The sequence below is a fragment of the Mercurialis annua genome, linkage group LG7 (genome assembly GCF_937616625.2).
Source record: "Mercurialis annua linkage group LG7, ddMerAnnu1.2, whole genome shotgun sequence".
NCBI classification, from domain to species: domain Eukaryota; kingdom Viridiplantae; phylum Streptophyta; class Magnoliopsida; order Malpighiales; family Euphorbiaceae; genus Mercurialis; species Mercurialis annua.
Genome location: NC_065576.1, coordinates 41,003,816 through 41,031,134, shown reverse-complemented (window position 1 = coordinate 41,031,134; position 27,319 = coordinate 41,003,816). Strand labels below are relative to the sequence as shown.

Here is a 27,319-nt window from a genome sequence, read left to right as displayed (position 1 = left end):
AAAGAATGAATGTACTAGTTAGAGCAATAATGTTGGACAGTTGAAATTATTTTTTTATAATAATAGACTTTACACCAACATATTAAAATAATTTATAGAACTTTCTATTTTTATATATTCCGTTGATTCTTTTAATTTTTTTTTTAAAATAGATCATTATTATTTCAAATAAAAAATAAAATTTATATTAAAAAATTAATAAAATATATGACCTCTCTGATGACGTGTCTTTTCTCTCTGAAATTTCTCTTGGTGCAAGTTAACTTTTCCTGCTAACGTACACCGTTTCTCAATGGGGAGGAGATTGAAGAAGGGATCGAGCTCACAGAGTAAGAAAACTTTCGATCTGAAGTTACAACTAATTGATGAGGTGCTTGATAAAGAGGCTCAGGAAGAAGAAAACGTAGATCGGATCAATGGAATAGAGCAAAATAATGAAGCTGTTCTGGAACTGAACAATGTTGGTACAGTAGGAATGATAGAGAATGTGGAAGATAGAAATGGGTATAATTCGGGAAGAGATGGAGTGGAGAGTGTAAAATCGGTTATGAGTGAGAAGAGTCTGGGAAATATGCCGAAGGTGCTTGAATCGAGTGTTCCTGATGAAAACCTAACTGCGTTGAAGGAAGAAGAAGAAGGGCCGAAAGCAGGTAGTGAGAACAAAAATTGGAGATCTCTGTTTGCTTCGAATAGATCTAAAGAAAATGGAACCAGATTGCAGTACCAGCCTCCTTCAGTGACAAATGGAATTAGAGTTGCGAAGTTTCATTCATCTGAAATAAATGATGAAGAAATCAAATGGAAACATGCGCTGATTTGTTCTGTGATTGGATTGCAACCCAGATTTTTTCGGATGCAAAACTTTGCTATGAGTAGATGGAGGAAGCATGGCTTATTGGAGGTAATTCAGATTAATCCAAAGATGTTTCTCCTTCAGTTCCAGGAGGATGAGGGAAAGATGAAGGCTCTATCTGAGGGTCCTTTGTTTTTTGACAAAAGACCTGTAATATTGAAGGAATGGCAAAGAAGAATGACATTTGAGATGGATGAATTCATGAGTATACCTGTTTGGGTGCATTTTCCAAAATTGCCTTGGGAGTTCTGGTCAGCTAACATGTTGGGAAGAATTGCAAGTCTGTGTGGAAGACCAATGTACACTGATCAGTGCACCAGTGATCAATCAAGACTAGCTTATGCTAGAGTATTGGTGGAGATGGAGATATTTGGTGAATTCCCTAATGATGTAATTCTAGAGGATGAAAATGGTGTGACATTTATTCAGGATGTGGTATATGAATGGAGGCCTCCTGCTTGTTCAAAGTGTAAAGTGATGGGGCATACTGATTTGATGTGTAAAGTTGGACAAGAGAAGAAAGAATGGGCTGTGAAAGCTAAAACAGACTTGAATAGTAAGAATCCTGAGGTGATTGTAGATAAGGAAAACACAATGAGTAAAGTAGCAATGAAAGAAGGGGAACACACAGAGAATGTTAAGATGATTGAAGAAGGAGGAACTAGTAAGGTGACAGAAGCTCAGAAGCAGAAAGTTGTAGGAGGTATGCCAAAAGGGAAGGGTAAGATTGTTAACCCTCCTTTTACAACAACTGCAAACAGATTTGAAATCCCTGGAGGTGTGAAATTTGGAATCATTGGTGATAAAAAGGTCAAGAAGGTTAACATAACCCCTGAAAGGGGAAAATGATTGGCTCATGGAATGTTAGGGGTATCAATGACCCCATTAAGCACTTAGAGATTAGAAAATGGGTGGATAATAACCAGCTATCTCTGTTTGCTATCATTGAAACTAGGGTACGTATGGAGAATGTGGATAGAGTTTGGAATAGGTTAAACTTCAGGAATTGGATTTTGGTGAATAATAATGGTTGTGGTCAGAATGGCAGAATTTGGGTTATACACAAAAAAGAGATTCAGTTCAGGATGATTTAGCAAACTGATCAAATTATTCATGGAGAAGTTAATGGTAATGGTAAGAATTTCTTATGTACTTTTGTCTATGGTTTGAATGATAGTGCTGGGAGGAAATCCTTATGGGATAAGATAATTTACCTGGCTGGGGAGATTGATAAGCCATGGATTGTTTTAGGAGACTTTAATGCAGTGCTTAGAGACAGTGAGAGGTGTGGTGGTAATACTGTGAGCCATCATGATTGTGAGGATTTTCAGAATTGTGTTGATAGTTCTAAGTTGATAGAAATGAGGTGGAAGGGTAGCAAATACACCTGGAATAATAACCAACTTGGTGAAAATAGAATCTGGAGGAGAATTGACAGAGTGCTGATTTCAGAAAGTTGGCTGCAATCTTTTGAGGCTGAGGCATGGATCCAGAATCAGGGGATCTCAGATCATGCTGCTCTAGTGGTTAAGTTCATGGAGCCAGTGGTGATGAAATTTAAACCTTTCAGGTTTTTTAACATGTGGACTGAATCCAGTATGTTTATGGAGATAGTCAGGAGGGTTTGGAGTGAACCTGTTGTGGGGCATAAAATGTACAAGGTTGTTCAGAAGCTCAAGAAGTTAAAGAAGGAGTTGAGAATGCTCAACAGAAGTAGTTTTAATGATATTTCTGGGAAAGTTATAGATATGAGAGAGAGACTCAAAAGAATTCAGGATAATCTGCAGGGTGATCCTATGAATGCCTGTTTTCTTGAGGAAGAGAAAGATGTAGTGGGCCAGTTCAGAGATCTTTTGAGACTTGAGGAGAATTTTTATAGACAGAAATCCAGGGTTCAGTGGATTGATTTGGGGGATCTGAATACAAAGTTTTTCCATAAGTCTCTATTACAGAGACAGTCTAGTAACAGAATTACTCATTTAAGGGTGGATGGAGTAATGATTGATGATCAGGAAAAGTTATCAGAGTGTATTGTGGAATATTATAAAAATCTAATTGGGAGATATAAGCAAAGAAGCAGTAGTGTTAACTATGCTATTATGGAGAATGGTACATCAGTTTCTGATATTGATAAAAACATGTTATGTGCTGAGGTTAGTGATTCTGAGATTAAAGATGCAATTTTTGGCATTGGATCTGAGAAAGCTCCAGGAGCTGATGGTTATAGTAGCTTGTTTTTTAAGAAGAGCTGGAGTGTGGTGGGAGAAGAAGTCTGTGATGCTGTCAAAGATTTCTTTGAATCTGGAAAGCTCCTGAAGCAGGTAAATGCCACTATCATAACTATTATCCCTAAAGTAGTTAATGCTGAGCTTCTAAATGATTATAGACCTATTTCTTGTTGTAATGTCATTTATAAGTGTATTACTAAGATTCTAGCTAAGAGACTGAGTAGATGCCTGGGGTATTTAGTTAGTAATTCACAATCTGCTTTTGTGCCTGGGAGGAAAATTAGTGATAACATCTTGCTAGCCCATGAACTTGTGCATAATTATCATAAATCTAAAGGTAGGGGAGATTGTGCCATGAAAATTGATTTGAGGAAAGCTTATGATTCTATTAATTGGGATAGCATAGAGGAAGTGTTATTAGGGATGAAATTTCCTGATAAATTCATAAAGTGGGTGATGGTTTGTGTGAGAACCCCTAGCTTTTCTGTTATGGTCAATGGCAGTTCAGAAGGTTACTTTGCTGGTGCTTGTGGAGTAAGACAGGGTGATCCCATGTCTCCATTATTGTTTGTTTTAGTAATGGAATACTTATCTAGGGCACTTAAGGTTATGTGTGAGGAGGGTTTTGGTTATCACTATGGTTGTAAAGAGTTGAAGATTAAGCATCTATGCTTTGCAGATGACTTATTTATTTTCTGTAAATGCAATTTGAAGAGTGTGAAACAAATCTCCAATGTTCTGAATCATTTTCATGATGTTACTGGTTTGGAAATGAATGTTAGTAAGAGTTGCATATACTTCAATGGGGTGGTTGATAGTACTAAAGCTACTGTTTTACAAGAGATTGGCTTCAAGGAAGGGTCACTTCCTGTCAAGTACTTAGGAGTGCCTTTGATCAGTACAAGGTTAACTAAAGGGAATTGCAGTGGTTTAATTGAAAAGATCACTAGAAGAGTATCAAGTTGGACTGTTAAGCATCTGACTTATGCTGGTAGAATGCAATTAGTGAACTCTGTGTTATTCAGTATGCAGGTCTATTGGAGTTCAATGTTTTTACTTCCCATTTCAGTTACTAAAGAAGTTGAAAAGATCTGCAGAAACTTTTTGTGGAAAGGCTCTTGTGAAGGTAAAAATGGCAATCTAGTGGCTTGGGAGAATGTTTGTAAGAAGAAAAGTGAGGGTGGTTTGGGGATTAAGAATATGGTTGTCTGGAACAGAGTGGCTATTATGAGACATGTTTGGGATTTAATTGTTGAAAGGAATTCCCTGTGGGCAATGTGGGTGATTAGAAACAAATTGAAGATGCTCAGCTTCTGGGGCATAACTAAACCATTAGTAGCTAGCTGGAGCTGGAGATGCCTATTTAAAGTTAGAGATGAGTTGAAAGAGTGTTTTGAGTACATTCTGGGGAAAGGTGATATGTCTTTCTGGTTTGATCCTTGGGTGGGAGGGAAAGCTTTAAGTGATATGTTTCCTGGCATTTCAATTGCTGATTCTGATATACCAAAGCAAGCTAAAGTTAAAGACTTATGGAGAAGAGGTGGCTGGAGGTTACCTGATCCTTTTGATGATCAAAGTGAAGAAGCTTGGGATATGATTAAAAGAGACTTTAGTGTGCAGGATGCGTGTGAAGATAACATCAAGTGGAAGCTTAATAAAATTGGGAAATTTACAGTGAGGTCTGCCTGGGAGCATTTCAGGGACCAGAATGATGAGGTTAGCTGGTGGAGAGTCCTTTGGAATCCAGGCAATGTTCCAAGACACAGTTTCATTTCCTGGTTAGCAATCAAGCAGAAACTGAGAACTAGAAGTAAGCTAAAAAGGTGGGGCTGCATTGATTCTGAGATTTGTGTACTTTGCAATAGAGAGGTAGAGGATATTGAGCACTTGTTTTTTGATTGCTGTGTGTCTAAAAAAGTTTTTGAGAAAGCTATCAGGAATTGCTTGATGAATAGAGAAGTGTATGGATGGAGGAGAGAATGCTCCTGGTTCAGCAGAAAAGCAAAAGGCAAGAGCTTGCTGGCTAAAGTTAGAAGAATCAGTTTCTGCTGTGCCATTTACAACATCTGGAAAGCAAGGAACAGTGTGATTTTCAAGAAGGAGAAGATTGATGATGAGAGGATTTATATGTGGATAAGACAGGATGTGCTGCTGAAGTTGTTCTCCCTTAGATGTAATTCTGCAAGTTTTTTGAATTTGTATCAGAAGTGGCAAAGTTGTAGCCTCTCTGATTAATTGAGTCTGAGTCAGACTCTTGTTGTTTTGTGCTGTTTTGAGCTTAATCTAATCTCGGTTTTTACCAAAAAAAAAAAATAAAAAAAAAAATATATGACTGAAAATAAATAAATATTTATATATATATATATATATATATATATATATATATATATATATATATATATAAAGGGAACATTCCCATGCATTCTTTTATTGCTTGGTTAGCCCTCCTGAACAGGCTACAAACTAAGAATAAGCTTTGCAAATGGAGTATAATAGCAGATGATATCTGCTGTTTCTATAATCATCAGATGGAGTGGTACCAGTCATCTGTTTTTTGAGTGTAGTTTTACCAAAGCCATTTGGAGGAAAATTCTGGAGTATTTGGGTTTTAGTAGAGAAGGTTATACATGGAGGAGAGAAGTAAGTTTCTTCATCAGAAGAATTAAAGGGAAATCTAATATTGCAAGAGTGAGGAAGATGTACTTCTGTGCAGCAATTTATCAGATTTGGTGCACCAGAAATGACTTAGTTTTCAACCAGAAGCACAAGTCAGTAGAGCAAGTTTTCTGTAGTATTAAAAGCATAGTTGAGACTAGATGTAATGTAACTAGCAGAAGTAGATTCTGATTTCTGTTTTCTGGTTCTTTAACCAGTGTAATTCAGGTGTATCTCTTAAAAGCAATAAAATTGCTCCTCTTTTGGTGATTTGACCAAAAAAAAAATTGCTCTAAAATTAACTAAAAGTTACGGGCTACGGCAGTCCATTTTCTCTCTTCTTTAGTTCCTTCTCTGAATAGCATTAATATATTAATTACTTTCTCAGTAGAATTCTTGTAATTTTATTTCCATTGCAAAATATTAAAAAAGTGTAATAATGAGTTAATTACTATGATAAATAAATGTGTGTGTGTGTATATATATATATATATATATATATATATATATATATATATATATATATATATATATATATATATATATATATATATAAATATTTATTTATTTTCAGTCATATATTTTATTAATTTTTTAATATAAATTTTATTTTTTATTTGAAATAATAATGATCTATTTTAAAAAAAATAATTAAAAGAATCAACGGAATATATAAAAATAGAAAGTTCTATAAATTATTTTAATATGTTGGTGTAAAGTCTATTATTATAAAAAAATAATTTCAACTGTCCAACATTATTGCTCTAACTAGTACATTCATTCTTTTTCTTCAATTAAATTGATGGTAGAAGCTTTACATATCTGTGTAGCTTAAGATATTTCGAAGTTTATTTGAACATAAAAAGTAAAATCAAATGAATTTTATTTTTAAAAAATGAAAATATAAATTAATCTATTTTTTCTAATTTGTACTTTTAATTTTAAAAAGAAAAATATAAATTTTAAGTGACCTTAAAAGAGTATGATTCCATTTTATACCAAAGGATGCAAGTATAGGAATCTCACTACACTCCAAATCTTTTTGGGTCTTCAATATGTCGTTTGAAATCTCACCAAGTTTTAATGAAATTGTCGTTTGAAATGAGATGACATTGCGTGTACGCCAAAGTAGTCAAATACTACAATATAAAGGACTAAATTGATCAGCCTATGCGGCTTATTATGTATTTGTTCATGTGATCATATCACATTGTTTGACCTTTGTGTTGAATTGCAAATTCAGCTATCATGTTTAGGAAAACTAATTGCTGAGAAAGTTATTTTGTTGAGCACTAGTATATACATTTATTTACTTTAAAATAATAAGATATTTCGTTTTTTTAATAAATAATTTGTTGAATATTAAGTGTGATGGAAATTCCACATTGGAAAGATATGAGTAAAATGTGGAATATATAAGTGGGATGGACTACCTAACCCATTACCTTAGGGTTTTGGGTTTAATGTGGTGTCCGGTCCACGGTTATATGTTTCACATTCTGGGCCTCATGAATGTATTCTCCCATACATTGCGCTCAACTTGGACCAACAATTGGTATCAGAGCCCGGTTCGGCTGGGTGGAACTTGGTGACTCCGGGTAGCTATCCCCAAAGGGTTACATAATTTGTTTACATATGTGGCGATTATTCATTCAAAAATATATAAATTTATAGAGACTTTCTATGTGATTCTCCATTTAGAAGGACCGATCTACCTCTTTTTCGGCTGAATACATAGTTTGACCTATTAACTTGTACTCTTTTATTCATCTATCTCCTAAATTTAACATGTCATCTATCGAACCTCTGAACTTGTTAAATAATCCGATTTGACTTTTGAACTTGATAAATAAGATTGAATCCCTCTGTACCCAAATTCTTTTAGAATATTTCAAGTGTCAGGTGGATACTGAGGGATCCAATGTTTACGTATTTATCAAGTTCAGAGATCAAATCATATTATTTAACAAGTTTAGAGGTTCAATAGATAAAATATTAAATTTAAAGGTTAGATGGATAAAAAAATACAAATTCAAGAGTTAAATTATGAACAAAGGATCATTTTGGCCCCTCAACTTGGCACAAAGTATCAAAAACGTCCAAATTAGCAAAACGGGATCACTTTTACCCTGAACTTGTTAAATTTGGTACAAAAAGACCCCTCCCCACTCTCACTTAAGAGAGTGAAATACACTCTCCGGGTTTCTTTAATCCTAGGTGGTTTTAAATGATAAAGAGGTTAAAATGATCCTAATTTTTTCTTAACATTTTAAATTAACTCCTAATAATTTAAAATAAAAACAATTTAATCCTTTTAAATTAAAATTTTATATAACAAATTAACCCCTAAATTTTTTTATATATAACAAATTAATCCCCAAATCAATTTTTTAATAAAAACATAAAAAAATTAATTTTTTAACAAAAAAAACTAAAAAAATTTAAATTTTTTTATAGACCCGTGGGTCCTCAAGAACAGACCGGAGCTGCTGCTCCTCAGGAGCAGCAGCTTCGTTTTTCCGGCGAGGAGATTCCTCCTCGCCGGAAACTGAGAAAAAAATTTGATTTTTGTTTTTAAAAAAAGTCTAAAAAGGCCCCTGAATTAATTAGGTTTAAATTATAATTAATTAGTATTTAAATATGATTAATTAGGGTAATTTTTAATTAATTAGTAACCCACTCTCCAATTAAGGTGCCACGTCAGCATAGGGGTCTTTTTGTACCGGTTTTGACAAGTTCAGGGTAAAAGTGATCCGGTTTTCTCAATTTGGACATTTTTAATACTTTGTGCCAAGTTGAGGGGCCAAAGTGATCCTTTGTTCGTTAAATTATATATTAAGCCCATCTTTTTCTATAGCCATGATGATACGAGCCAGCACTTTACATCTATGTGCTATGTCTCCATCTCTTATGTGCAAAATTTGTTGGACTAATTTTTATATAAATTTTTATTAGTTTCTTATAAAAAAGATGTTGAAACTTTTTAATTGATTATTACATATTTAATTATTGTATATATTCAAAATATTCAAAAGTTTGCTGCTGGAAAAAAATCTAACCAATTTTTGTAATTTATTGGTTGCAGCATGATTTTAATTGCAACCAGTAATTATAATTAAATAAATTAAGCATAATTTTTGTTTAGTATGACAGTCATTGATCGGCAATCTGCTGATGCCAAATCCATCTCAAATAAGAAAAAAAGATAAACACTAGAAAATATAATTTGTCGTGACACATGAGTAAATTTAAACTCAATTAAACTGACTCGGTCATAATTGAAAATAAAATCTTTTAAATCAAGATATAATTGATGAATTTAAAATATTTAATTAAAATAAATAAAACAACAAATGTTTGAGTTTTTGAATTGTTAAGACTTTGATAATTGACTTATTAATTTATTATAGACGCCGACCTTTCAACAAGCGAAAGTTTAGTCTAATCGCTGCTAAGATCGTAGATTCGAATTCCGGTTTTTGCAATATTATTTCTGATAGTACTGCTTTAAATATATGTAGAAAGAGCTCTTGCTCATGGAATTGTGAATCTTAATTAAAAAAAAAGGCATCATTCAAACCCTATCAGGTTTATTGATCAAACACTTTTCTGAAAGGTTTATCAGAAAATAGTGTCACCATTATAAATTGTAGGAGCTTTATTGCATAATCTTTTCATGAAAAAGAAGGCATTAGCTGGCATTTGATTTGGGTTTGTAATTGAGACATGAAGGGACAATATTTTCTTAAGTACTTGTAATACCCTATCTATTAATAATTATCACAATATGTCCCCACTCCTTTATTTACTAGTACTAATTTTTTTTGGAGTTATTATTGTTGTTATAAACATCAATTTAGTAATAATTGATAAACCAAATTCTTGATTGAGATCCACCTAAGTGGTACTCAATTTCGCAAGAATGTTTTCATTAATTTTAAAGGAATTTCTGTACTTTAATCCTGATATTTGTATTTTAATGATGGATTTAGATATTCATTTTAAATTAAGTTATGATGTATAACGATTCATATTAAGATTTATTATTGTGGCGGCTTTCTTTTGTTTCATAATCTTTTAAAACTTTTCAGTTTTTTTTTTGACAAAAATATATTAATAATTAAAATGAACCTCTATATAATATCTAAATATTGTTTGTAAAAAATATATTTTATGTATCAGAATTTTTTTGTATTTTGCTTTAGATATTGAAATCTTATGAGAATACAAATAATAAAGAAATGAAACAGTTATGTGACTATTATGATCAATAGAACTGTTCTGATGTTCTTAAAATAAAATAAAATAAAAACATCAAATCTTAAAACACAAATTATTTGTCTTTCAAATTCTTTCTCATAAGATGTTTTTGTAAATAATTTTAAAAATATAGCATTTTCAAAAAATTCTATAAATAGTATACATTGGATATAAGAATCTTTTATTAAATAGGTCATAAATAAACGAATTTATAAGATTGCCATTATTTTAATAACGTATCATTATGTGATATATTTAAGGGTTAACTGCAAATTAATACACAAACTTTACTCTAATTTGCAATTACAACACAAACTTTTAAACTTGGCAAATTTGTACACCGATTTTCATTTTTTGGCGAATTAATACACCGAATTGGAAAAACACTAACGTGGACATTGTCATATAAAGCCACCTGTTGTTGTATGATTGGTCGGTGTACTAATTTGCCAAAAAAATGATAGTTAGTGTATTAAATTGCCAAGTTTTAAAGTTCGTGTTGTAATTACAAATTAAGATAAAGTTCGTGTATTAATTTGCAATTAACTCTATATTTAATCCACCGATGATGTGGTAGACTGAATCTAAAAATTTCTCGTCATAAATACTAACAAATTGGGTCAGCAAATGGAAGTTTGGCATATTTATATGATAAGCAACCACCATACCATAATAAGTGTCTGCCTACACATATCTATTGAAGATATACATACAGATCTTTGGTTAGGGCAGCAGATGATCCAAAAATTGGGTACTTGAATCTTTTTACTAATTTGTATTGTTGGTTGGGACCTCCCTCAAAGCAACTGTATTTCCAAAAAACAATCCTTAATTGGATAAACTATTAGTAAAATATTAATACCAAATTATTTATCATTTTATCATCAAATTAATGTAATGTATTTAAAACAGTAATAAATGAATTTTAAATCTAAACTTAGATATTAAATGTAAGATGCGATGATATAAAATTCTCCACAAAATGTTAAAATCCCCCCTTTCCCCCTCCGCTCCCATATGATTTAAAAAATAAAATAATATAAATTAAAAATAAATTAAAAGAAAAATTGAATCTAAATATCTAAAATTATAATGTATTAATTAAATTAAAAAGTTAGTTTTGTTCAATAATTTTGTAATATGTATTAAATATATTGAAATAATAAATAAAAAAATTAACCGATAACAAATATTAATTAATTTATTAATTATTGGAGTTAATTATGAAAATTTTAAAAATTATTCAAATTTTATATTTTATTTTTATTGTAATTATATATTTTTTATGACATATTTCTCTAACATAAACTAATTCATCATAAAAATGAGCAAACATCTTGGAAATAAAAAAAACAAAAAGAGGAGAAAGTGGAAATAATATTTGGACGGAGGAATCAAAATTATTGGATTAAATAATTAAGTTGTTATTATTTATTTTAAAGTATATTTATCAATTATAATAATTGATCGGCATATTAGTGGTTTTGGTAGGAGTAAGTAAATAAAAATCTGCAGAAGAATCATACTGCTGACATCCCTATACTATACATATACCTGTTTTGGATATCATTCCATTTAAATAAAAATAACAATAATAAAGCAAGTTCTTGACTTCCCTTTTCCTTTTCTTTAATTTTTGTTTCCTCTCTAATCTAATCATTGATTAAATTTCTAATCCCATTTTCATTTCCACCATTCTTAATTAATTAATTATTTGACCACAAATCTGCAACCAAAAGGGTCCTACCATTTACACCCTCTTATTTATTTATTTATTTAATAAAATTCTGTTGTTTAAGCCCTTCCACAGTCTCTCTCATGCAGCTACATGTAATCAAAGCAGTCTTCTTTACACTTAAAGAACAAATCTTTTTTATCAGTTGATTACAAATTTACATGCTTTCATGTTAATCAAGATCTGTTTTTTCCTTAATTTCTTACACCACCTTCAGCCACCCACATAGAAAGGTATGGTTTTTGATTCTATGAACTGTTTAGCTTTTTTTTTTTTGTGTGTTTTTGGTTCATTTGAGTTTGTTTTGTATCATTTGTTTGTGGGTTGGATATGGTTTTTTGATGGGTGGATTAATTTGTTTGTGTTCTGTTTTGTTTTGAGTTGTGTCTGTTTGAGACTCTTTAATGATGTGATTTTAACAGATTAGTGTGGTGATGTTTTGTACAATGCTGCATTTAGTTATGACAGTGATGTAAGGTTCACAGAGTGTTTCTTTTGAGTGATTTAAAATAGTATAAATGAGTGTTTTTTTAGGAAAATGAGAAATATAGCTAGACTTTGGATCTTATTTGGTTTAAGTTTCCAGATTCTAAGAAGTGAATGTTTTGTAATTTGTCTCTTTCAAAATGCATGGTGAAAAAAGAAATCTGAAATAGTGGCTTGTGATGTAGATACTCAAGTTTCTGGAATGCATATCTTTCTTCTGTTCTGGTTTTTTTATTAACTTGGATTAGTCAAATGTAAAATCATCTTGATTTGTGAAAAAACAAGTCAATCCATTAGTTTGTTTTTGCGTATGGTAAAACAGGCGTTGCTTAATTCAGAGAAACACAGCGAAATGAAATGAACTGATAGGCTGCTTTTGAAAGTGGCATGCAATGTTGCACCGAATGTTTCATAAATGATGGACTCGTTCTATCTTGTGCACAATGAAACTCGAGTAACATAACATTCATGTGATAATGATACTTTTTGGAAAGGTTGTGTCGCATTGTAACTTTTATGAATAGAATTAGAATCATAATAATACTGTATTTTTGTGACTGATGTGTTTGCCAGTTGGTTCTGTAGTCCCTTATTGATTTGCAATTTAATAGCTTCACCGAGTTATGTAGTACATATCTAGAGTCAGTTGAACTGTAATTGACATTTAGTTGAAAATCTAAGAGATAAAGCATGACATCGTTACACTAGATCTATTTCTTTGGCATTGGGATTGGAACAATTCTACCTTGTGGTTTTTATGGTTTTCTTTCCTAAACTTTCATTTGATGTGATAATAGGAGTAATAGCTTTAGTAGATGGTGGAGATAGACCGGATTAAGGAATTTGAGTCTTAATAGCAATAAAACGAGCTCATTTTTTAGAACAAGCATCAGTTAATATGCTGCTATTTGTTTGGTCTACTGGCATATTTTCCCGGCAGGGTATTCTGCCAGAGGATTGTTAAGTTAATTTGGATTTTGAACCAGTTAAAATGGCTGTATTTTCTCAATGAAGTTCATCTTAGGAGCCACAAGTCCTTCACCATTATTCAGAATGTTTGGTCCTCAAACTGTCTATGCTGTTGTGATTACATGACTCGAGACTTCAGTTTTTAAATATGCCGCGTGAGATTATTTATATTGATACCACATCAGAATGATTGGTTTTGCTGCCACTATATTGGCGAACTCCTAGTAACAGAGATATTGTAATCCATGATCCTCTGTGATTCTAGATTTTTTTTAAAAAGGATTTTTTTTAATTATATGATTGTTTGAGCAGCGAGAAGCTCTAGGTTTGATCTATGCAGCTTTGATGTTCCTATATTAATGGATGCAAGTTATCTTTTTTGTATTAATTTTACACATGAAATTAAAATACTTATCATTTGTTATGATGATTTTCATGCATATGCGGAGTCTTGTATTATTGTAACAACTAATAAGAAAAATAACTTCTCCTCTAGTACCACAAACCAATTATTCTTTTGATCAAAATACCATCTTTGGTTGAGGGAAATATTGTTATTGAAAATTGTTATTCAGCATACTTTCAGTATTATTTCTATTTCAAGTTTTTCTTCTTTTCATGTGCCTAACAGGTCTGATGGATGCAACACCAGTAAAATGTCTTATCAACAGTATTTCTCGGTTAATTCTTCTAGTTTCATGCCAGACAAGGAAACATACACCGATTCAGAAGGATTATAAGAACATGGTCACAGTTTTAAAGCATTTGAAACCGGTGCTTGATGAACTTGTTGACTATAAAATATCCTCAGATGATATCTTATGTAAAGAATGTGAAGAACTTGATTTAGCTGTCAATGGTGCTCGAGAATTTATGGAAAACTGGTGTCCAAAGATGAGCAAGATTTGTAGTGTAAGTAATACTTTCTTCAAATTTTTTTTGTCACTTGATTAGCTGGAGTCAAAAGCTATCCAGTAGATGTTTTCTTAGAACACTATCTAATGACTGAAAATGTTCTGTCCGCATATGTGGGTCCGGTTTTCAAAATATGTTGTAATTTCTTTAGAGGATTGAAAAAGCATACTTGACTCAAAGTTATCTGTTAAGTTCTCTTGGTTTCTTGGCAATCAAATGGAGCTCCCTAAGAAATTTGTAGAAGTTGAGGCTGATGGTGCTTAAAATTCTTAGCTGACTTTATCTTCTTTTCTTTGTTATAGGTCTGGCAGAGTGAAACCTTGTTTGCTAAAATCAGGATAACTTCCCTAAAGATTTGCCACTTATTATCAAGATTGTTGCAATCTTGTCCATCAACTTCATGTTTGAGCGGTGTTCAGGTGTGTGCACTGAAACAGTTTCTGGCATTTCCCGTCAGTTTTTTTCCGTTTTCTTGCTATTGTCTTCTAGTTCTCTACACGGAATCAATATCTCTGTCTTATCTGTTCTTTTGACCATGTTTGGCATGTGACTAACTTATGGTAGAATGCTCTCAGCACTGTATGCAGGAGATTGAATCTCTGAAACAGGAAATGTTAACAGAACATATAGAGGAGGCTATAAGAAGCCAAAGAGATGATGTTATTCCTTGCACTGACCACCTTATCAAAATTACTGAATCACTAGGTTTGGCTGCAGATCAGGAAATTTTGAAAGAAAGTGTGGCTGTGGAGAAGGAGAGAATGAATATTCAGATCCACAAAGCAAAAGGAGACTTAGATCAGATCAACCAAATTGTTGATTTCATCTCTGATATACGTAATTGGTTGCTTAAAGTCGAACGTTTTGAACCAAAGAGTGGAGTCTTAATCCCTTCCTACTTTCGTTGTCCTCTATCATTGGAACTCATGTGGAATCCTGTAATTGTGGCTTCAGGTCAAACTTATGAGAGGACTTCTATTCAGAAATGGCTCGATCATGGGTTGACCATTTGCCCAAAGACCCGTCAAACTCTTGTACACACAAATCTCATTCCCAATTACACTGTAAAAGCTATGATATCAAGTTGGTGTGAGGAAAATCATATAAGACGGTGCAGCGACTCTAAGCAAGCTAATCCTACCTCAGACTCAATCCCATCAAATCAGGCTTTACGGTGCTCGGAAAGTTTACATTACTCTCAGCAGAGTAGCAATTCTACTGCAACATCTCTTGAAGTTGGAAACGGATTTGAGAAGCTAAGGGTTGATTCCATGTCTAAATTAGGTGGAGGGGAATGTAACGGATATCATGTCCTGCAAACTGAAAGCTTTGAGCGCCCATCCCATGATCTGTCATATAATCACAGCAGGAGCGAGTCAACCTCCAGTGCCTTATCCAGCATAGAGTATGGTCCTTCAATATCAATTGAAGTATCAACAATATCCACAAAACAGGAAAAACAAATCAGCTCGTCTGGAGAGATCATATCTGAGGGCCACGCTATTCTTCCGAATAAAGATTCAGGGTTTTCTCAAGGGTTGTATGAAAACCAATTTAACAATCTTAAAACAATAGCAGACGTTGAGGTCAATGAAAACCATAAACACCAAAGAAGCCTTGTCGTTCCCAATGATCTTACTACAACTTCTCATGTCAAGAATCTGATTGAAGGTCTTAGAAGCCAATCAAGTGAAGTGCAAATGGATGCCGCAGAAGAATTACGGCTCCTTGCAAAGAACAAGATGGAGAATCGCATCATTATTGGCCAATGTGGAGCTGTTGAACCATTGCTTTCACTACTGTACTCTGGAGTAAAGCTGACTCAAGAACATGCTGTTACAGCCCTGTTAAACCTATCAATCAATGAAGAGGTTAAGTCCTTGATTGCCAAGGCAGGAGCAGTGGATCCGCTTATCCACGTTTTGAAATCGGGTAATGATGGAGCCAAAGAAAATTCTGCAGCAGCTCTGTTTAGTCTGTCTGTCTTAGAAGAATACAAGGCAAAAATTGGCCGTTCCGGTGCTATCAAACCTTTGGTGGATCTTTTAGCCTCTGGAACTGTAAGAGGGAAAAAGGATGCTGCTACTGCATTGTTCAACCTTTCAATCCTCCATGAAAATAAGGCTCGAATAATTCAAGCCGGAGCTGTGAAGTTTCTTGTTGAGTTGCTGGATCCTGCCACTGGAATGGTTGATAAGGCAGTTGCTCTTCTTGCAAACCTGTCGACTATTGGGGAAGGGCGTTTGGCAATTGTGCATGCCGGTGGCATCCCTTTGCTGGTAGAGATTGTGGAATCAGGATCTCATAGGGGTAAAGAAAACGCTTCTTCTGTATTGCTGCAACTGTGCCTTAATAGTCCAAAGTTTTGTACTCTTGTTTTGCAAGAAGGAGCAGTTCCTCCCCTTGTTGCATTATCCCAATCCGGCACACTCAGAGCAAAGGAAAAGGTACGTTGTCACCTTAGATATTAAACTATACAGTAAGATTATTTGATTTAAAGCATGTATATGTTCCTTGGGGAAATTGGTGGGGCAGTCGGGTTTTTTTATTTACAGTAAAGGTTCTCAAACCTAGAAGTTCTTTGATGTATTATTGTGTGGGATATCATTTATGATTTTCATGTGTTATACTTTGTAGGCACAGCAGCTTCTCGGTCATTTCCGTAACCAGCGGGAAGGGTCTATGGGAAAGGGTAAAACATGAAAATATATCAAATTTTGTTCTATTTCCTAAAATTATGTTTGCTCTTCTTCAGGGAGTTCGGGTGCTTAGTTTCAACATAATTTTACATTTTAGCTATAATTGTTTGTTGTGCTGTCTTTGATCTTGTTTATCTTTGATTTTATTTTTCCTGAAGTAGGAATTAGCATGCTCATTAGACTTAGTTTTCCTAAAGGTTGTGTGTAGTCAGTAGGGATTTATTCTTCTTTTTTGGTGTCTTAGAATAGAGGAATTCAAAACTACTTGGAGCCTGAGTGATGTACATATCGTGTATATACTAGCAATCTGCTATACAATAAAACAAATGAATGTCGATGGTTTTTCTTGCATTAATCTTCGAAACGTTAAGCATGAATGATTTCGCCATCATATTGTTTTAGACGCTTCTTTTGTGACCAAACTTGGATGTTTCGTGGACGTTGTGTTGTGTGTATTGTATTCATGTCGTTTCATGTTGGAGTTCAGTTACAATCTGAAAAGTGGGAAGTGATCAAGCTTTCAGAAATTTCTGTGGACATTGAAATGACTGTATAAAATCAAGGTTATGAATATTCGGCAGTTCAGAAAAGCTTTTCAGATGATCTAGTCGATGTTTCTGATTATTTTTCGTCGAAAGTAAGTGGAGAGATCTTTTTATTCTTCTTACTCTGCTTGATATTAATGAATGTAGTGGGATTTCCATATGCATGAGGTTCTTTGAAGTCATGCTGTGTAGTGTTTAAGGTTGTAGCATTAGTGAAAGAGACTAGTTGCTGCAGTTTCACATGCGAGGGCTGCGCAATTTTGGCTGACAATAATGGTAGCATTTGCTAAAATCCAAATGGAGTTGTCTCAAAGGCACATGCAAATCCATGCTCGAAGCTGCCGTACAAATGCATGCAAAGTACTTATTCCAGGCACCCCATTTCTTTTTATTTGCCATTTTATATTGATTTTTTTATTTGATGTTTTCAATTATTAATACATTTTAACTATCATATATTGTTCTTCAATCATACACTTATTTACTATACAGTATTTTTGGAAATATATAAAACTAATTATTGAGCGGAAAAATATTATAAAACTAGTATAGTAATTTACATATATATGTTAATTTTATTTTTTGAGTATATGTGTATCGAAATGTAAACTTAGTAATTATAATGCAAAAAATTGAAGGGCTAATTATGCATAAATCCAAACTTGATAAGGAACTAATTACATGAAAATGTAAATTTCATAATTTTATTTCAAAAAAAAATGAGTAATTTAAAGAAAAAAAAAGGTTGCGGGGGCAGAAGCCCCGTCACCCTAAAGGGATAGCTCTGCCCTTGTAAAGAGAACTGAAGGGAATAATTTTGGAACATGAATTAGGGTGGGTAGTCGCACAATACATGGAAAACAACTGCAAATCACCAAAAACTCAAATAGTAGTTCCATCCAGAAGAAAATCCAACTCGAAAAGTCGATAATGTAGTCATGATCGCGTGACAAATATATAACTCGGATTCTTTAAACCGATTGAAACAGAATGTTACCAGGAAACTTGCACCAAAGAGACACATGTAGCATTGTAGCCGCCTCATTGACGAAGGTAAATCGAGCGACCAAGATATAACTCGGTCTAATAGAACAATAAGCACATAAGGAATCACAAAGATCTTCTGACATAAGGAAACGTCTGATACAATGAATGTCTTCTTCGCACCCCACGTACCTGACACATTTTTCCTAGAAGAATAACATAAATACACTACTCGACAGATTAACATGAGAAAAACCACTCTTAATATATACGCGTCTTCAAGTACAATTATAGTTCTTTGCATATCTTTTGCGCTCTTACATCCTTTTTTGCTCTTTTCTTTCTTCTATTTATACTAACTTGATCATCGATGAATATTTGAAATTCCCGTCCGACCATTTGCTAACCTATGTGCTCTTATCTCAGAATGGACCATTCTTCACGAAAAGCCTATAGATCACTCTATAATTTATCACATGGCGCCGTCTATGAAAATTAAATCCACGCTAATAAATAATTAACATGAAATCCGCCATGACTAATAATCTATCTGAACTCTTTATATATATGCATTTTCTCATAAAAAATAAAAAGTTATACACAATATCTATAACAATTTAAATAATAAAATATGTTTTTACTTTCATACTATTTTATTACATTAAATAATTCATATTTCATCAATTTTTTAAAAGATAACAATTAAAAAAGATAAAAAGGGAAAAGTAATCTAAAATATTTAAGAAATAAAACTATCAATCAGAATAAAACATTAAAGTATTTTTAATATATATATATATGTCGGTGGTAAAATGGACAGTAATGCAATGGTAATAGATTCTGATTTCCAATTTCTCATTTTCAAGAGTTTCCGTCACTGTCACAATCTTATCAACGAATCGAAGTTTAAATATTATTATTAATTTTTGTGATTTAAACATAAAATAAAATATTAATAATGAAGGGTTAAGGACATTAGCAGAATAAAAGTGCCATGCATAGAGATGCAAGCTTTGGTCCACTAAACGTCATAGAGATTAGACGATGGCTCTAAACTCTTATTTTTCGATATTACATTAATTCACTTATTTTGTGTACGATAATACCTTTTACCAACTATCTTCACCTCTTTATTGTAAAATCATTAACTTTGTCCAGATCTTTATCTTTCACTTTTAATTGTATTTATAAGTATTAAAATTGACATTTTTTTAATTAGAAAAAATTTAAAAAAATTATTTATTTTGAATTTTTCGAATAAAAAAAATTCAAATATAAGATTTTTTTTTAAATGAAAAAAATTCAGTTTATAAAATTGGATATAACAAAGTAATGAATATTATTATTATCCACATAAGTTGCTAGACATGACGAATATTCTATTTTTGTTATTCTTTGTGTTGTAGAAAAATTAAAAATAAAGAAGAGTGAGCCAAGTGGAAATTAATTAAAATAAAAATGTTCAGTGAACCCTAGCAAATGGATGAGCTTGTTTCCATTAGCTGGCCCCTCTACATGCTACTTAGAGCATTTTAATTTCTAATGTCAAATTGGGGCACACATTTCACTCCATAATGTTTCTTATTTTTAATTTCAATGATACCTAAAAACATAATTTAAAAAAATATTCTTTTTAATAAATGATTATTAAATTATCTCAATCACAAAGCAATGGAAGATAAAACACTTAACAAGAAAGACAAGACTATATAAAATTATAAAAAAAAAATCAACTTTCTATATAGACGTCACTAATCAAAATTCGTATTGTTGTACTTGTAGAAGGTCACCACTTTATAAAAGTAGAATAAACCAAAGAGTCGATGACTTTTTATGTTTCATATTTTAGGGAAATTACAGTTGATTGCCTTATTATAATTATATACGTACATCGAAAATAAATTAGAATAAATTTAAAATAATTGAAACATGCGTAAATGCAATAAACTGGCGTATAACTCATAATTTTCTGATCAAAGCAAGTATAAAACATAGAGTCCAAAAACACATATAATCTTGAACTTTTTTACAAATACGCAATTACGCTGGATTTCTTTTAATTTTAATATTATCATCCTAAATAATTAAATAAAACCAAAGTTGCAATTTCTCTTTTTTAATTTCTTAGCCAATGTAATCCTCTCAAAGAAAAGATATTTGACAAAAGTTTTTTCCAAATCCAAAAACTTCCAAGAGCATGAAAAGTTTTTAAAATAAATAATTTGAGATTGTTCCTTCGCTGTTGCCTAAGAAGAAGGACCAATTCTGACGTTCGATCTATGCTGTTGAACATGATTCTAACCGGAAAAATTGATTAGAGAATGGCTAAGGCTAAGGTTTTTGGTGTATTTTTGATGAGAGGTTTTAGGGTTAGACATCGAGTTGAACTAATCAAATAATTAATAGTGCAATTAAAATAATAGGCAAAAAGTATAAAAAAATTCTCGTAGTTTTTACAAAAATACAAATCAGCCCTTCTATTTTTTTGGAGTATAATTAAACCCTCTTTGTTTTCAAATAAAACAAATAACCCCTTTCATCCATCATCATTAGAAACACTCGCTAATAGTTGACACGTTCCTCATAATTATATAGAAAAAAATTCAAAAAGAATTTTAATGTTTAAAATATTTACCTAAATTTTGAGGGGGTAAGTATCCCAAAAGTAAACTAAAAGGGTTTATTTGTTCGATTTTAAACAATAAGGGTTTAATTGTTCAATTTTAAAAACACGAGAGCTTAATTGTGCCCAAAAAATGAAAGGGCTGATCTGTATTTTTGAGAAAAAGTCGAGAGTTTTTTTATACCTTTTGCCAATATCTATATCTATATATTATATAATTGAGAGGACCAACTCTCATTGATTCTCACCAAATAGAGCTATTTTAGAGTTTCCAATTTTTTTAAACTACTTCAATTTTATTTAATTTTTAAATTAAAAGTTAAAACTAATAGATAACTCACATTAGTTCCCACTTCTTTTAAAATACTTATTTTTAAATTAAAAGTTAAAACTAATAGATAACTCACATTAGTTCCCACTTTTTTTAAAATACTTATTTTAATTAAATTTATCATAAATTTTAACATCCTATATAAATACATCATAATTTCATGAGAATATAAGTGTCATGTTTACATTATTCTTCCTCTTATTTAGCCCTCTCAATGATTCTCACCAAATAAAGCTATTTTAGAGCTTTCAATTTTTTTAAGCTACTTCAATTTTATTTAATTTTTAAATTAAAAGTTAAAATTAATAGATAACTCACATTAGTTCCCACTTTTTATAAAATACTTATTTTTAAATTAAAAGTTAAAACTAATAGATAACTCACATTAGTTCTGTAATACCCCTAATTTTCAAAATATGGAATTTTTGAAAATGCGGTGAATCGGAAATTAGCGGCGGTAGAGTACCGGCTTAGAAATTAATTTTCGGTGTTTAAATGCATGTGATTGATTTATTTGCGATGTTTGATTAATTATTTAAATGTTTACGTGTGCGTGGCTACGTAAGTTGATTTATTGTGCATGGGTGGCATTTTTGTAATTTTCGGCCATTAAGTGATAAAAATCGATTTAAATAATTAAAACGTTAAAAGATAAATTATAAATATATTTGCTCAAGATTTGATCTTATAAGAGATTAATTTAGTACGGAAACGTTTTTCGAGAAAGATTTTACGGAACTTCGAAAACCGTAAAAATAATTAAATAAGCTAGATTAGCTTAACTTGGAGAGAAAGCAATGGGGTAAGAAATGACACATGTAGGACACTTGTCATCATGCATGTAGTGAGAGTTATGACTAAGAGTGGAGCTAATGATTGAAGTTAAAAAAAGGCAAGTTAGACCCCACAATTTTTCAATCAAAAATGCTATAAGTGAAAATCTTTTCTTCTCCATTTTCTTAGGAGTAAAAAGTATTATTTGAGAAAAACCAAAAGTCATTCTCTCTTTTTCTTTGTCTTTGCCGAACCCAAACCCTAGAAAATAACAAAACTCCATTAATTTTTAACTCAAGCTTTTAAAGAAAGGTAAGAAATAAAAGCTTCTTTAAATGATTTCTATGTGAATTTCTTAGTGGGTTATTCTTCTTCTTCTTCTTCTTTGGTTTTGTGCTTGAATGGGAGGTTTTACTCAAAGTTTTTAAAAATGTGATATTTCTTTCAAAATGTGGGTTTTTAAGAGGATCAAATATTTGGGTGTTGTTCATTTTTGAAAAATTTCGGTTTTAACAAAAAATTTAGTTCAAGAGTTTAAAACCTACATGCAATCATGGATTGTAGTTTTAAGGAGTAAAATAAAACATGGGTAAAGATTGGTTTTGAAAGATTAAAATTTTTTAAAGTAGTTATGTGTTAAATTTTGTTCTAATTTGAACAAGTTTTGTGAACTAAGCTTAAAAGCTGGAAATTTATATTTTTGGTGTTAAAGGTTGATTCTTAAGGAAAAATTAAGGGTTTTAGAAAGAAAAATTTAAAGGGTTAAGTTTGTGGTGTTATGAGCCGAATATTTTCATAAATATTCATGAAGTAGGGTTTTAAAATTTCATGATTTAAATTGTTTCAAAGTTCAAAGTGTAGAAATTTAATATTTTTCTTTGAAACCGAAAACAAAGAAATTAAAGAAATATTTATGAGATAAATTATTTTGGGTTTAAAATTTGTTAAATGGGTGAATATATGTGAAATGTGGTTAAGATTTTAAAATAGAGATTTTTGGGTAATTTAATTGAAAATGCCGAAATGTATATATGTGTGATTTTTATGATTATTGTAAAATGATTTATAGAAATTTCCATGTTATATGTGTGGTATTAGATGAGATATTGAAATATGTTTGATAGTAGGAATTTATTAAATATGTTAGTAAATTTTTGGTTTGGCCGAATATGTGTTTAATATTGCATGTTTAATTTGTTGAAATTTGTTAAGGGGTATTTGTTGAAATTATATGTATTGGATTTACATGTTAAATTTGAATGATATTGGCATGGAATATGCTAGATAAGTGGTGTTGATAGTAAATTGTATGAAATGGTATAAAATTATGCTTAGCATGCAAATATTTAGAAATGTATTTGAATGATATATTTTGGGTTGGCCGAATAAATGAAAAATGCAAATAAATAATTTTATCATTTGGATGGTATGATTATTTGATGATTAGATGTTAATTGAGATTATGTTTACATGTTATGTGGGTTAAATGTTTGAAGTGATAAATTTTGGCTAGAAGCCGAATTAGTCTATGATTTAAAAGAAATTGTACTTTTAAATTTCTTGATTAAATATTGAGTTAATAAACATGCCATGAAAATGTTTAATTGTTAAAAATTGTGATATATGGTGATTTGGTGTGGTGGCCGAATAGTTGGCTATTTGGTGTTTGATTGTCTAAATTGTTATGATGAGATTAGTGTTGTAATATTTAATCAAGTGTGATTAAATATTTTAGTAGAGTTAAATTTCATTCAATTTGAAGTTGATTGGCTAAATTTTGGTATAGGTGGTAGAGAGTGGGGTGGTGGTCGGCGAACCACTACCGGCCGGTAAACGGAGCACGGTGTATCTGTTTAACCGAGCCAAGATTTGGTCGGGTTGAAACCGAACCAATATGGACCGGGGCCAAGTGGGGCCAAAACCGTAAATTAGATCCCGGACTTAGAACTTTGGACTTTTATTTAGACTTGACTAAATAATTTGGACCCAAAGTTAAAAAGTTAAAAAGGTAAGTAATGAATTGAAAATTTGTTAAAAGGACTAAAATGCAAGATTTGAAAGTATAAGGACTAGTATGTCCTAAATGAATTTTTGGTGGACTTGAAAAGTAAGTGGAACCTTGGATTTGTTTAATTAAAAGTTTTTAAGACTTTAAACTTTTAATTTGGGCTTAGACCCAAAAAATTTATATTTTTTAAATGGGTTAGAATTAATTAGTTAGATATAAATTAATTAATGTTTTATTTAATTAAAATTGGAAAATTTTAATTAAAGGATGTATATATGTATATTTTATTTTTATAAAAGAGGATTTGAAATAAGGGTATTTTGGAATATAGAAATTAATAAGATCCGAATATATTTTTAAATATGGGAATTTTTCCGAAAGGGTAAAATGGTAAAATTTACCTAAGGATTTAGAATGGACCAAATTATGAAATTTAATTGGATTCCTAAGATTGAACCCGATACGTAGTGTATGTACGGGCCACGATGGCGATCGTGTGAGTTAGTGGGAAACGTTTTGGTTATCAAACGTTTATTGAATTGGCGAAAGGTCAATCTCGGAATGCGAGACATTCACGGGGCAATAAATGAATAATTGCCGAGGAACTAAATGTGGATTAGCGTGCGTAAATAATTGTGGAACGACAGTCTGTGAGTTTGCATTATTACATGCATACATTAAAGTAATAAAATTACTATTATTACTTTAATGTGGAAATTAATATCATAAAGCATTTTAAATATATCGTATATTTATTTTGAGTAATTAAAATTATTATGGAATGAGTCTACGAAACGTGCCATCCTATTTGGGCTATAATAGGACTATGTGATCACTAGTTATTGCATGCATATTTATTTTTACGTTAAGTGGATGTGGAAATTTAGACGACGGTCTAAAAGTCTGAGACGACGGTCCAGACATTGCGGGAGAGCTTCTAAGACGACGGTCTAGAACCCCGAACAAGTTAACGGCGACAGAACGATAGAGTTCGGCCGATTGATTTAAGGACTAACGGCGTCATGGAACATTAAATGTTATCGGTCGTTGAGTCCATGAGAAAAGTTGGGAACAGTCTAAAGAAAGGTTTAGAACTGTAAAGGATAGTGGAAAATAAACTAGAGTCGAGTGAATGCACGGGTTCAGCCGACTAGTTTATTAAACTAAGTCTGAAAGGAGACTTAGAGGAAAATGGATTAGATATGGCATTTCATTTAAAAGCTTTACGTTTCTGTGATTGAACCGGTAGTAAATATTTAAATATATCTATTTTATAATGTGTTAATTATTTAATGTGTGTTTGTAAGATGTCAACTCACCAGTTAATCTGACCCCGTTTGTACCAATTTTTCAGGTACGTAGACTGTCATTTTGGTGAGGCTTCATATTCTTGTTTCATGAAGTCTCTATTTTGGGCGATGTGGTATTTTGTATATATTTTCTATCTTAGCGCTGCAGTAGTAATGTCTAGATAGACGGAACTCTTTAGCATGCTTTTATTTGCGATGAACTGCCACGTTATTACTCTGTTTAATTTTCATCGCTTATATTTATGTATTTGGAATGCATGCTTATTATGGTTATTTTGCGATGCCTCTCGGGTATTTGAGATACCGAGATAAATGTGGAAAACAGTAAATGAAACTGTTGGCATCGAGACGAAATGTCTATATGGGCCCGACGTGGCATAGATGTGATTTGCATGTCTTATCCTAAAAACGTTTTGAAAAAGGGTTATGAAAATTGACATGTTGTGAAAATGGAAAAGAGGTCCCGAGAAATGGTTGACCTAATGTTTATGTTTCGAAATTTAAAATGTATGATTTTATTCCGCGAAAAATTTATAGTGAATTTCGAAACAAATTTATATGAGAAAACTTTTGTAAGAAAAGTTAAATTGTTTTTAATGGGAAAAATGGATTTTATTTTAAGGCTTGCTACGGGTTTCGGAGCAACCACTCCCATTCCCTAGCGCCGGTCTCGATCCGGGAATCGGGTCGTGACAAGTTCACTTCTTTTAATATACTTATTTTAATTAAATTTATCATAAATTTTAACATCCTAATCTATGAGAACCACCTAATTTATCAATATAAATACATCATAATTTCATGAGAATATAAGTGTCATGTTTACATTATTCTTCCTCTTATTTTTTTCTATTCGTTCTTTTTACACCGTGATTTCTAGCTGCTAGGGTTTTATTTTTGCTCATTTGTTTGTAATTAATTGTTTTGTTGTCATGGAATGTGTTTTCTTTTAGTTAATAATATAAACGATTTGTTTTATTTCCTTTGTCAAGTTCTCAATCATTTTTTTTTACTGTATTATGATAATTGCAATTTGAAATTTAACTTTTTTCTATTACCAGATGTTGATGCATGTTACGAGAAAGTGGAAGCTGGCTATAGCTTTAGATTTAGAGGTATTATATCATCTTTTCATATTTAGTTTTTCACATCTTTTTTATTATCTTAAAAATTAATATAAAGAATTAATTTTTGAATAAGTTCCTTAGTGAAACAAATTAATGGTAAACATTATCATTCAATATTTGGCCACAACTTTGTTTTCTTATTATATAAATTATTTTTTTAATTTTATTATATTCATATATGATGCATTAATTTTTCATTAGAGTGAAAACATGTATAGAAATTGAACTAAGCTTTAAATTTTTTCTGTCATGTTGATAAGTTTCTGATTCACATTATTTGATGTTTATTGAAGTACGTTGACCTCCATATTTTGAAGCAATTGGGTTTTGGTAGTATTAAAGAGTAAAATTAATAACCACGCAAATAAATAAATGCTTTAATTTGATCAAAGTAGATGCTAAATAATATTAACTAGGCAGTTATGTTGTTGAATTTAATTTAAATTAACTTAAAATATTATTAAACAATTAACAGAACTATAAAAAAATGAGCTTGAATTTTATATTTCATTATTGTTTTGGGTTGTATTTTTGGAATCTCCCATGAGTTGTGAGATCCTTTTAGGTTATTTTCATCGAATGAGATACTAAAATACGTCAATTTAAAAAAGAAAAAAATTGCAAGACAAAAAACCTATAAAAGTGTATTAATTTTTTTAATAAAAAAATAATTAATATTATATATTATATTAATTCTGCTCAAATGCGCGGGCAATTAAGAGGACCAACAAATTCCTCTTATTCAATCTCACCAAATATAATATTTTGGTCAGTTATCATCTTTTTAAAAACACCTATTTAAATTCAATTTTTAAAT

The 27,319-nt window shown here is 31.5% G+C and overlaps 1 protein-coding gene across 1 annotated transcript; it reads left to right on the top strand.

Annotated features, from left to right (window-relative positions):
• Positions 1-11,649: 11,649 nt before the first annotated feature.
• Positions 11,650-17,155, top strand: LOC126655725 (U-box domain-containing protein 3). The gene is made up of 5 exons (XM_050349993.2): positions 11,650-11,964; positions 13,818-14,098; positions 14,404-14,520; positions 14,677-16,548; positions 16,739-17,155. The coding sequence occupies exons 2-5, from the start codon at positions 13,823-13,825 to the stop codon at positions 16,802-16,804; spliced, it is 2,331 nt and encodes a 776-aa protein (XP_050205950.1). The 5' UTR covers positions 11,650-11,964; positions 13,818-13,822; the 3' UTR covers positions 16,805-17,155.
• The last annotated feature ends 10,164 nt before the right edge of the window (positions 17,156-27,319 follow it).